General features: G+C 47.5%; 1 protein-coding gene across 2 annotated transcripts in view; it reads right to left on the bottom strand.

The window, feature by feature from the left end:
* memo1 (mediator of cell motility 1) overlaps positions 1–12835 on the bottom strand; it is a 49004-nt gene extending 36169 nt beyond the window's left edge. The window contains exon 1 of one of the 2 annotated variants that reach the window (XR_013547684.1): positions 12558–12835. Coding sequence is in view for 1 of the 2 variants with exons in the window: in XM_078405921.1 (XP_078262047.1) it covers positions 12558–12618 (61 nt within the window). In the remaining variant the exon portion in view is untranslated. The remainder of the gene's footprint in view (positions 1–12557) is intronic. The other variant, XM_078405921.1, reaches the window with a different exon arrangement.
* Between the last annotated feature and the right edge of the window lie 228 nt (positions 12836–13063).

Raw genomic sequence — 13063 nt, 5'->3', positions numbered from 1 at the left:
AGCAGCATAAAACAACTTAGAAAAGCCCACTAGAGCATGGGTATAGAAGGAGAGAAGGAACGGGTGGCGTTTTGGGTCAAGACCCTTCTTCAGACTGATGTCAGGGGGAGACAAGAAGATAGAAGGAGATCTTGGAAGGGGGAGGGACAGGGGAACTATCTAAAGTTGGAGAAGTCGATGCTCATACCACTGGGCTGCAAGCTGCCCAGGCGAAATATGAGGTGCTGTTCCTCCAATTTCCGGTGGGCCTCACTATGGCACTGGAGGAGGCCCATGACTGGGAATGGGTGGGGGAGTTGAAGTGTTCGGCCACCGGGAGATCAGTTTGGCCAACGCGGACCGAGCGCAGGTGTTGAGCGAAGCGATCGCCGAGCCTGCGTTTGGTTTCGCCGTTGTAAATAAGTAAATAATTCAGCATCTGCAGTTATTTTCTTATATCTCTTGGTTGTATTCCATAAATTACTGCCGTGCTAACAAGACAGAATACAGAAAGAGGCACAAAGTGCTGGAGTCGCTCAGCGGGGTCAGGCAGCATCTCAGGAGAATATGGATAGGCGACGCTTCAGGTCAGCACCTTTCTTCAGGCTGGACACACCTTGCTTGCACACATTAATGTGCAGAAGTAGCATTTTGCACATCTCACAGTGTGACATCTGGTTTTACTTTTCACGAATTGGGAAAGCGCCACTTACCTTAATGACTCAGCGGCGCTGTACACGAGTGCAAGAGCACTGGTTCGAAGAGTAGATGTCCTGGCGCCCCATGACGATCCGGCCAAGCAATGCAGGAGGTTGTTCCGTGCCGAGACTTTAGCACGGAGAACTTCAAGGTGTTGCTTGTAGGTCAGCTGCCGATCTAGTTTCACCCCGAGGTATGTAGGAAATAGGTTGTAGGGTAGGGGTGACCCATTGAGGGTGACGGTTAGCTGGCGTTGAGCTTCCTTGTTGTTGAGGTGAAAGGCCGTTGTGGTGGTGCCACACTCAGTTTTAGTCTCCAGGTCTTAAGGTAGCCCGCGATAAGTTCCATAGCCGCCGAGAGCACATCCTCAACATTTGACCAGCTTTTGTCCGAGTGCAGTAGGGCCAAGCCATCTGCGTATCCATACTGGCGCGAGGTCGCGCGTGGCAGGTCGCGCGTGTGTGGCAGGTCGCTGATATAGAGATTGAAGAGCATGGGGGCCAGTACCAAGCCTTGGGGGAACTCTGTTTTTTAGGCGTCGCAGTCGGCTAGATTGTCCGTCGCTGGTCTTGAGTGCAAAACTGCGGTTGGCAAGGAACCGCACTAAATGACGGTCGGGGATGGTTCGGAGGAGCTTCAAGATCAGCCCCTGGTGCCACACAGTAACATAAGCGGCGGTGAGATCCACCAGTGTGATGCCCGCCTTGTCACCCTTCTCGAAACTGTCTTCGATGTCATTGGTCAGCTTGACTATTTGTTGGGTGGTGCAGCGTCCACGCCGAAATCCGGCTTGTTCAGCGGGTAGTTGAGGGTCACCGATTGGATCGAGATGGGCCAGGAGAAGCCGTTCGAGGAGCTTGTACGGGACACAGAGGAGTGAGAAGGGCCGATAGTTCCTTAGGTCGTCCGCAGGCTTGTTTGGTTTTGGTAGCGCAATGACGGTGGCTTTCCGCCGGATCTTCGGAATGGACTGACCAATGAGGCAAGAGGAGTAAAACTCACGGAGCCAGGCCAGGCATTTAGGACCGCAGTGTTTCAGGAATTCTGGGGGGGGGGGGGGGGGGGATGTTATCAGGACCCTGAGCTTTTCCACATTTCAGTTGAGAAGTCTTTGCTTGAGAAGTCACCTTACCCATTTCACCCTTCATTTCTTTTTTGGCAATGATTCTGCAAAGGTTTAATAATTTATCAAGCAAAAGCAGGCAAACGTATGGCATTCAATTCTTTCAAATCTGCAAAGCAACAACTATTCAGACATAAGGTAATCACAATCCCAGTCACTCCCCAATCCTTTCAACTCACACCCAAATGGTTCCAGCCAGACAATACTCACCATAAGTGGTTGATTTTATTTCTCCTGACCCATGCAGAACCCCTAAAATCCACAACTCACCACCTTGCAATGCTTATTCGTTCGGGTGAGAGAGGTTATTTTCTGAAAACAAGATACTCTCTTGTTTCATCCAGGCAGCTAGCCGATTCCGCCAAGTATTCTCAGATCAGCAAAATACAAGTTTTGGTGCAGCATATAGCTCTATTGGCTCTCTTGGGAGTGGCACAGCAGCGCATCAGTAGAGTTGCTTCTTTACAGCGCCAGAGACTCGGGTTCAATTCTGACTACAGGTGTGGTCTGCGCGGAGTTTGTACATTTGTACGTTCTCCCTGTGACCGCGTGCGTTTTTTCCTGGGTGCTCCGGTTTCCTTCCACATTCCAAAGACATACAAGTTTGACGGTTAATTGGCTTCGGCAAGTTGTAAAAATTGTCCCCAGTGTGTAGGATAGTCCTAGTGTATGGGGTGATCGCTGGTCGGGCGCGGACTCGGTGGGCCGAAGAGCCTGTTTCTGCGCTGTATTTCTAAAGACTCACTTCAAATTCTGTCCTACCCAGTTACATCTACCATACCTCTTCCACCAATGCTCATCTTTTTGAGAAAGTTCATAGCAAGATTAGACAATAGACAATAGGTGCAGGAGTAGGCCATTCAGCCCTTCGAGCCAGCACCGTCATTCAATGCGATCATGGCTGATCACTCTCAATCAGTACCCCGTTCCTGCCTTCTCCCCATACCCCCTCACTCCGCTATCCTTAAGAGCTCTATCCAGCTCTCTCTTGAAAGCATCCAACGAACTCCACTGCCTTCTGAGGCAGAGAATTCCACACCTTCACCACTCTCTGACTGAAAAAGTTCTTCCTCATCTCCGTTCTAAATGGCCTACCCCTTATTCTTAAACTGTGGCCCCTTGTTCTGGACTCCCCCAACTTTGGGAACATGTTTCCTGCCTCTAATGTGTCCAATCCCCTAATTATCTTATATGTTTCAATAAGATCCCCCCTCATCCTTCTAAATTCCAGTGTATACAAGCCCAATCGCTCCAGCCTTTCAACATACGACAGTCCCGCCATTCCGGGAATTAACCTAGTGAACCTACGCTGCACGCCCTCCATAGCAAGAATATCCTTCCTCAAATTTGGAGACCAAAACTGCACACAGTACTTCAGGTGCGGTCTCACCAGGGCCCGGTACAACTGTAGAAGGACCTCTTTGCTCCTATACTCAACTCCTCTTGTTACGAAGGCCAACATTCCATTGGCTTTCTTCACTGCCTGCTGTACCTGCATGCTTCCTTTCATTGACTGATGCACTAGGACACCCAGATCTCGTTGAACTCCCCCTCCTCCTAACTTGACACCATTCAGATAATAATCTGCCTTTCTATTCTTACTTCCAAAGTGAATAACCTCACACTTATCTACATTAAACTGCATCTGCCATGTATCCGCCCACTCACACAACCTGTCCAAGTCACCCTGCAGCCTTATTGCATCTTCCTCACAATTCACACTACCCCCCCAGCTTAGTATCATCTGCATTAGGTCTGCATCTTCACCAAATACTAACTACACTTCAAAATTCTCCAAGCTTATTCCACATTGGAGCAATACAGACAAAGGCTGTATTGGATTGGATCAGATACAATGAGCCAGTATACCAACCCAATGCTTGACAGTATTTTTCCCCCCCTCTCAATACTGGGCGGCACGGTAGCGCAGCGGTAGAGTTGCTGCTTTACAGCGAATGCAGCGCCGTCGACTCAGGTTCGATCCTGACTACGGGTGCTGCACTGTAAGGAGTTTGTACGTTCTCCCCGTGACCTGCGTGGGTTTTCTCCGAGATCTTCGGTTTCCTCCCACACTCCAAAGACGTACAGGTATGTAGGTTAATTGGCTGGGTAAATGTAAAAATTGTCCCTAGTGGGTGTAGGATAGTGTTAATGTGCGGGGATCACTGGGCGGCACGGACTTGGAGGGCTGAAAAGGCCTGTTTCCGGCTGTATATATATGATATGATATGATAATTACCAAATCTCTGCACACTTTTGCAGCAGGAGCTTTCCCCAGACTATATCCCATTTCTTCGATTATTGCACCCATACAAAGCTTTCATATGCAATCTCCTGTATGCCTTATCTCCATTCCTCACTCTTGTTTAATGGTCCCCTCCCAACATAGAGGAATTTATTTCACCAGAGGGTGGTGAATCTGTGGAATTCATTGCCACAGGCAACGGGGGAGGCCAGGTCATATGGTATTTTTAAAGCGGACATTAATAGATTCTTGATTAGTAAGGGAGTCAAAGGTTACGGGGAGAAGGCAGGCGAATGGGGTTGAGAGGGAAAAAGAGATCAGCCATGATCAAATGGTGCAGCACACCCGATGGGCCGAATGGCCTAATTCTGCTGTTGTATCTTATGATTTTATGACCTCCAATCAAACCGAAATGCTATTTATATCTTGCTTTAACTTATTGATCCCGGTTCAACTTTGCCACCAGTTAGAAGGTTGCAGGCCTAAATACTGCTCAAGGGGCTTGAAGAGAGAGTCCAACACTGACAGAATGCCTCAACCTCATCTGGACGGTTTTTGAATGAAATGCTAAATCGAGAGTCCATCTGCGTGCTCAAACAGGCATAAAGACGGCATGGCACAACTTCAAAGAACTGAGGGGAAGCTACTTCCAGTGTCCCGGCCAACATTTATCCCTCAAGCAATACAAAACAAACCAGAACTGTGGTCATTTTCACTTTGCTGCTAGTGGCAGCTTGTTTTGCAAAAACAGCCTTGCATGTTTCCTTCAAAACAATAGGGGCTGCACCACAAGAGTAAATAACTGTGGAACATCCTGAGACTGTGAAAGGCAAAACGTCCAAGAAATTCACATGCTTCCACCCAATGGTAACTTATCTCCACAGCAGAGCCCCTCACACACAATGGCTTCTTGCAGTCGCCTTCAGATCCCACGGTCTTCTTAACGAACCTCTCCTTTCCTTGTTCGCATTTACCTTCTCACCCCAGGAAGCCACCTTTTCACACATCAGATCACTCCCAGTTAAGCATCGATGTCAAACCTTGTACCCTCTCCATGCATTTCTACCATCACACCAGAACAATCCTTACATGCAATTGTCCCATCACATTTCCTTACAATTATTCAACATAATAAGGTTCATGGTCCAAGGATAAGTAGGAGGTGTCCGAGAGCTGGTGCCTGGCCTCAGCACGGTAGAGGTCAGCTCACCAGACTAACAGGGCACCTCCCTTGTCGGCGGGTTTGATGGTAATGTTGGGGTTACTGCAGAGTAAGCGGAGGGCTGCACGTTCAGAGGGGGAGAGGTTACAGTAGGTGAGGGGAGTGAAAAGGTTGAGAAGTCTGAAGAAGGGCCTTGACCCAAAACATCACCCATTCCTTCTCTCCAGAGGTGCTGCCTGTCCCGCTGAGTTACTCCAGCATTTTGTGTCTATCTTCGGTGTAGTTCCTTCCTACACATAATAAAGTGCATGTTCTAGGAGCAGAATTAGGCCATCCGGCCCATCAAGTCTACTCCACCATTCACTCATGGCTGATCTATCCTTCTCTCTCAACCCCACTCTCCCGCCTTCGCCTCATAACCCGATACCCTTACAAATCAAGCCCATAATAACCCATCCATATGCTGCCCTTCTTTATCCCATATCCCAATCATACACCCACCTGACCACAACCCATTAACCACCCAAATGTGCCTAATTTGGCAACAGTAACCCATTTCTACCCCATCAGTGTACCCGTGCGATGTATCCATATTCTTCTCGTGACACCAGGTATCAACCCAAACCCAATTGTCAACCCCAGTAATTACACACACAACTACCCATCTCCCTTGCATTCTCCACTCCAGTAATCTAACCATATTCCTACAGAAATACTCCATCCTTGTCACCAAAGAATACCGATGCGCTATACAGAAAGGGCCAGAGCAGATATTATCTGCTAAGGAGACTCAGATCCTTTGGAGTGCAGGGGGTACTCCTAAGGACGTTCTACAACACGGTGGTTGCAGCGGCCATCTTCTATGGAGTGTCTGCAGCAGCATCTCAGCGGCAGAAGGGAAGAGACTCGACAAGCTGGTCAGGAAAGCCAGCTCTGTCCTGGGCTGCCCCCTCGACTCAGTGCAGGTGGTGGGGGAGAGGAGAATGATGGCAAAGCTAACATCGCTGCTGGACAACGACTCCCACCCCATGCAGGACACTGTCACTGCACTGAGTAGCTCCTTTAGTGACAGACTCCTTCACCCCAAGTGCGTGAAGGAGAGATATAGGAGGTCCTTCCTTCCCGCTGCTGTGAGACTGCACAACCAGCACTGCTCCCTGCAGACGAGTCAACAATAACAGCTAAGAACACACGGAAAACTGATGACAATGTATGTATCTTCTATTTATAATGAATGATCTCTTGCTCTCTTGCTATCCACTTTGCTGCTGTAACACTGTAAATGTCCCCGGTGTGGGACGAATAAAGGAATATATTATATTATTAAAGCTTAGCAACCATGACCTACAGTAACCAATACACAAATCAACCACACCTCAACAACCGATACTCATACATTTACCCTATCCATCTTCAGCTAACCTAACAATAAACTTTATGGTTTGCCTACTAGGGTAATCTTCAACCCTTCAAGATGCCGGCAGCGGCAGAGACCCAGAAACCCATTCGTCCCTAGCCTGCCATTATAATAATGCACAGTATTATTATAGTGACAGCCCAAGAGTGACGAGACAAATGTGGGCATTAAAATGCACAAGGGCGAGATAAGGCGAAAAGCAGAAATTTAGTGAGACACCGCGGACGTAACATGGCAGGAAGCTTAGATGAGTGTAGGAATAAAATTAAATGGGGAATTAGGAAAGTAAATCGAAAAACTAAGAATGAAAGTAAAAAATAATCGAAGGATCTTTTCTAAGCATGTAAATATTCCAGCAAAATAATTAGGCAAAAAACAAGTCCAATTAGACACCTAATAAGGTAATGTGCAGAGGAAAAGGTGTGGTAAGACTCTGAATGAATACTTCACAGTTCTCTTCACAAAAGAAGATGCAATGCCAATGTTGCAATTAAACAGGACAAATGTGAAATATTAAACAGAATAAAAAAAGACACAAAGTGCTGGTGTAACTCAGTTGGTCAGGCAGAATATCTGGAAAACATGGAAAGGTGACCTTTTGGGTCGGGACTGAAGAATGGTCCCGACAGGTCACTTAGCCATGTTCTCCAGAAATGTGGCCTTACCCGCTGTTACTCCAGTACTTTGTGTCGTTTATTGGAAGCCTGCGTCTGCAGTTTCTTGTTACTACAAACCTAATAAAAGCGTTCTAAAGAGCTTAGCTCCTTAGAATTTGTTAGGTCACAAGCCTCAGGGAAGGCAACTCCCCAAGCTGTTCAGAGAAGTATGGGAAGAAATTGCAGAGGTTCCGGCTGCAGACTGTCAAGCTCCCCTATCTACAGGAGCAATGCCAGAGGATCCTGTTGGTTGAGCTGCCAAAATAAGGATCAGCATTTCAAAACTGAGATGACTAGAAATATCCCCACCCATATGAATTTTTGCTATTGTCTGCTCAACAGTACTGGAGAGCTCGGATTCTAAGTATATTCAAGGCAGTGAGCAATAGATTTTGGGGTATTAGATTAATGCAAGAAAGTGATGCAGAGATTCGAGATGAGCTGTGGGTTAATTAAATGGCAGAACAGGTATGTGGGACCAAATGCCTTACTTCTACTTTAAAAAATAAAAAAATCTTTTGGCTGGAGGTCTGCTGAAGTTGTAACATTGTTTTAAAGGGGGGAAGTAGGGATAAACCCAAGTAATTACAGGTCTGTTAGTTCAGGCGACTTTGATGATGGAAAATTACTGGAATCAGTTCCTAAGTTTCAACCATTTTGAAAGACACACAATAATCAGGGACAGTGGGCATGGATTTGTTAAGAGATTATGTCCGACTAATCTGAATGAACTTTTTGAAGGAGGTAATAAGGAAGGTCGATGAGGATAGAGTAGATGATGTAGTAGATATGGAATTTGGCAAGGCTTTTGATAAGGTCTCACAAGGCATCATAGTCAAAAAGCAAACACATGGGATCCAAAGGAGTGTGGCAAATTGGATCCAAGACTGTATCTGCAGTGGAGAAGATGTTTCCACTAGTGGGAGAGTTTAAGACTAGAGGTCACAGCCTCAGAATTAACGGATGTTCTTTAGTCAGAGGGTGGTGAATCTGTGGAATTCTTTGTCACAGAAGGCTGCGGAGGCAAAGTCAGTGGATATTTTTAAGGCAGAGACAGATTCTTGATTAGTACATGTGTCAGAGGTTATGGGGAGAAGGCAGGAGAATGGAGTTAGGAGGGAGAGATAGATCAGCCATGATTTAATAGCGGATTGGACTTGATGGGCCGAATGGCCTAATTCTTATTCTTCTTCTTCTTATGAATGAATGAATGAATGAATGAATGAATGAATGAATACATTTATTGGCCAAGTATGCAGATACAAGGAATGTGCCTTGGTGCTCTGCTCACAAATGACAACACAAACATACAGTTAACAATTAAGAATAAAGCATAAACACCTCAAAACAATAAGGATACACCATTACGGTCTAAACATGTGGGTGAAAATAAACCAGAGCAAAAAAGAGACTACAGACTTTGGTTATTGAGTAGAACTATCACTCGTGGAAAAAAAGCTGTTTTTATGTCTGGCTGTGGCTGCTTTGACAGTCCGGAGTCGCCTTCCAGAAGGAAGTGCTTCGAAGAGTTTGTGGCCAGGGTAGAGGGGTCAGAGATGATCTTGCCCGCTCGCTTCCTGGCCCTTGCAGTGTACAGTTCGTCAATGGGGGGAAGGTTGCAGCCAACAACCTTCTCAGATGTGCGAACGATCCGTTGCAGCCTCCAGATGTCGTGCTTGTTGGCTGAGCCAAACCAGACCATGATGGAGAAGGTGAGGACGGACTCAATGATAGCAGTATAGAAATGGACCATCATTGCCTGTGGCAGATTGTGTTTCTTCAGTTGCCGCAGGAAGTACATCCTCTGTTGGGCCTTTTTGACTGTGGAGTCGATGGTTGCCCCCCATTTAAGGTCCCTGGAGATGATGGTTACAAGGAACTTAAATGACTCCACAGATGTGACTATGGTGTTGGTGATGATGTGGGGGGAGAGGAGATCTCCTATCAATTATGATCTTATGCAGCAGAAAGTACAGGATTGACAGATATTTATGACTGTGCCGCTGTTATCAATGGGATTCTACAGGGCTCAATATTCAACCCCCCCTGTTTTCTGTCACATAAATTAATAATTTACACCAACATTAAGAGTGCACGATTAAAAAAAATTGCAGATAATGCAAACAATTGATTGATGATGTGGAGAAAAGCATTAAACTGCAGGAAAATAATTATGACCTGCGCTGTTGGGCAGAAAGGTGGCAAATGTAATTGAATCCACAGAAGTATGAAGCAACGAAGTGGAAAGCAGGGAAATATATATAATAAATGGGAGTGAATGGAATCACACAAAGGAATAAAGAGTCTCCATCCACAGATGCTTAAAGGTACCAAGATGGATCAATGTGGCTAAAAAGACATGAAGTGCTTTTCTTTATTTGTTGAGACATAAAATGCAAGTGCAGAGGGATAATAGACAATAGACAATAGACAATAGGTGCAGGAGTAGGCCATTCAGCCCTTCGAGCCAGCACCGCCATTCAATGCGATCATGGCTGATCACTCTCAATCAGTACCCCGTTCCTGCCTTCTCCCCATACCCCCTCACTCCGCTATCCTTAAGAGCTCTATCCAGCTCTCTCTTGAAAGCATCCAACGAACTGGCCTCCACTGCCTTCTGAGGCAGAGAATTCCACACCTTCACCACCCTCTGACTGAAAAAGTTCTTCCTCATCTCCGTTCTAAATGGCCTACCCCTTATTCTTAAACTGTGGCCCCTTGTTCTGGACTCCCCCAACATTGGGAACATGTTATCTGCCTCTAATGTGTCCAATCCCCTAATTATCTTATGCAAGAATTGTGTACAATGCTATTGAGCCCACAGCGTTGGTACTGTATACAGTACTGATCATCACATTACATCAAAATACATGACTGCAGTGGAGAAGGGACAGAGAAGATTTACGAAGATGTTGCCAAAAATGAAAAATTGAACCTATGATTGAATAGATTGGGAGATGATCTCTTTGGAACAGACAAGACTAAGAGATACAGTGTAATGTACAAAATCAGAAGGGGACTGGTCAGAGTAAACAGAAAGGAACCATTTCCCTCAGTAGCTTTACAGTACATAATTGCTGAGGGAATTACTATCTACAAAGGGCAAACTCAAATCGAGGAAAGAATTTGACCAAAGGATTATTACATTTAAGAATGCTTGGATGTGTCCTTGAAGAGCCAAGACCTGAAGAATTATGGATTTAGTGCTGGGTAGTAAAGTTGGGTAGCTATTTTCTGACAAGCCCAGACATGATGGCTGAATGGTTTTCTTCTCTGTGATAACTTTTCAGTGATTTAAAGCCACACTGACTGCCCTAACCTGTCACCCCAGTAAACCATCAAGTTCTTAACCATGTTCGACCAATTATCAATCCTGAACCCATCACCCAATAATCCAGAATGGTTCTTACTCTGTTCCAACTCATCAATGTCCAAAGATAGACACAAAGTGCTGAAGTAACTCAGCAGGTCAGGTAGCATCCTGGAGAACATGGATTAGTGATGTTTCGGGTCGGAACCCTTCTTCAGACTCTCAAGACTTCTTCAGACCTGTCTGAAGAAGGGTTCCAACACAAAATGTCACCTAGCCATGTTCTTCAGTGATGCTGCCTGACCCGCTCAGTTACTCCAACACTTTGTGTCTATCTTTGGGAAAACCCCCCAGCATCTGCAGTGCCTTATTATTATATTATTTCGCCCATGTCGAATTCTTGTCAGCATAATTAGCACCATACACCAACAAACCCGTCTACACTGCTAACCTGACATCATACAACCTATCTCTCAATTCATCCAATGACCCAACTGTACCCATACAGGCACTCACCCATCCAATCTATGTTATTACCCATCTACATCGCTACTGTCACCCTTCAAAGTGCTCCAACCAAACCCCCTACCCTGTCACCCAATAACTGATCCATAGGTCGACCCAGCCACTCAATAAGCCATTCAGTCTGAAGAAGAGTCTTGACCTAAAATGTCACCCGTTCTTTCTATCCAAAGATGCTGCCTGTCCCGCTGAGTTACTCCAGCATTTTGTGTCTATCTTTGATGTAAACCAGCAACTGCAGTTCCTTCCTATGCAAGTCATTCATACCTCTACCTCACCACCCAATATCCCACCCATGCCCCTACCGTGTCACCCAATAAACCCACCCATGCGCCTACCCTGCCACCCAATAACCCACCCAAGCCCCTACCTCACCACCCATGCGCCAGCCCTGCCACCCAATAACCCACACATGGTCCTGCCCTGTCATCCAACAACTGACTCATAGGTCTACTCTGCCACCCAATAACCCACCCATGCCCCTACCTCACCACCCCTGCGCCTACCCTGCCACCCAATAACCCACCCATGCCCCTACCCTGCCACCCAATAACCCACCCATGCCCCTAACCTGCCACCCAATAACCCACCCATGCCCCTACCTCAGGATTCAGGATATCTTTATTTGTCATCCAAAAAACAAGTCTTTTGGACGAGATTTCGTCACCCACAGTCCAACAATAAGAGCAATAAAATAAGCAAATTACACAACCCCAACCAACACAAAACACACAACAACAAAAAAGAAACATCCATCACAGTGAGTCTCCTCCAGTCCTCTCCTCACTGTGATGGAAGGCCAGAATGTCTTGACCCATGCACCTACCCTGCCACCCAATAACCCACACATGGTCCTGCCCTGCCACCCAATAACCCACCCATGCCCCTACCCTGCCACCCAATAACACACCCATGCCCCTACCCTGCCACCCAATAACACACCCATGCCCCTACCCTGCCACCCAATAACCCACCCATGCCCCTACCTCACCACCCATGCCCCTACCCTGCCACCCAATAACCCACCCATGCCCCTACCTCACCACCCATGCCTCTACCCTGCCACCCAATAACCCACCCATGCCCCTACCCTGCCACCCAATAACCCACCCATGCCCCTACCTCACCACCCATGCGCCTACCCTGCCACCCAATAACCCACACATGGTCCTGCCTTGTCATCCAACAAATGAGGTCTACTCCATAGCTCTACATCCATAGGTCTACTCTGCCAGTCAATAACCCATTCATGCCAATACCTCGCCACCCAATAACCCACCCGTGGAACTGCCTCGCCACCCAATAACCCACCCATGGTCCTGCCCTGTCACCTCAGACGCCAGCTGTCTCCACCCTGACTGTACACTCCGCCATCCTCCCGTGGCTTGGCTCTGGCCGGTCGCCGAGCCATGTTATGGCCCTGCCTGTTATGGCCATGTCCTACCTGACGCCGTGTACCAGCTCCCGGCGTGACGGGCCTCTCGGCATACGGCTCGGCTGGACATCTTCGAGCCGGAGCCTCCTATGATGGGATCGCTGCTGGATGTGAGGGCCGCAGTCTGGACCCAGCGGAGAGGGCTGGTGGCACTGACTCGGACAGGCCGCCGCTGCCGCTCACCGGCTGGGGGGGCGGCCAGCGAGAGCCCGAGAACAAAGCGGCAGCAGCTGAGCCGAGCGCCGAGTCCCCCGGGAGTCCGAGCCCGGCGCGGCGGCGGCGTCATCACGTCGACGTCACCGTCAGGACGCAGGATGCGGAAGAAGGAAGTGTTCGCCTTCAGATAGTCAAGTGTGTTAGCAAAATGACAGCAAAATGCTGGAGTAACTCAGCAGGTCAGGCAGCATCTCTGGAGAGAAGGAATGGGTGGCATTTCGAGTCGAGTTCAGACTGAAAGTCACGGGAAAGGGAAACGAGAGAAGTAGACGATGAGTAATGTAAGAAAATAACTGCAG

This window comes from Rhinoraja longicauda, chromosome 9 (assembly GCF_053455715.1).
Source record: "Rhinoraja longicauda isolate Sanriku21f chromosome 9, sRhiLon1.1, whole genome shotgun sequence".
Lineage (NCBI taxonomy): Eukaryota > Metazoa > Chordata > Chondrichthyes > Rajiformes > Arhynchobatidae > Rhinoraja > Rhinoraja longicauda.
This window is presented reverse-complemented; position numbering and strand designations above follow the sequence as displayed.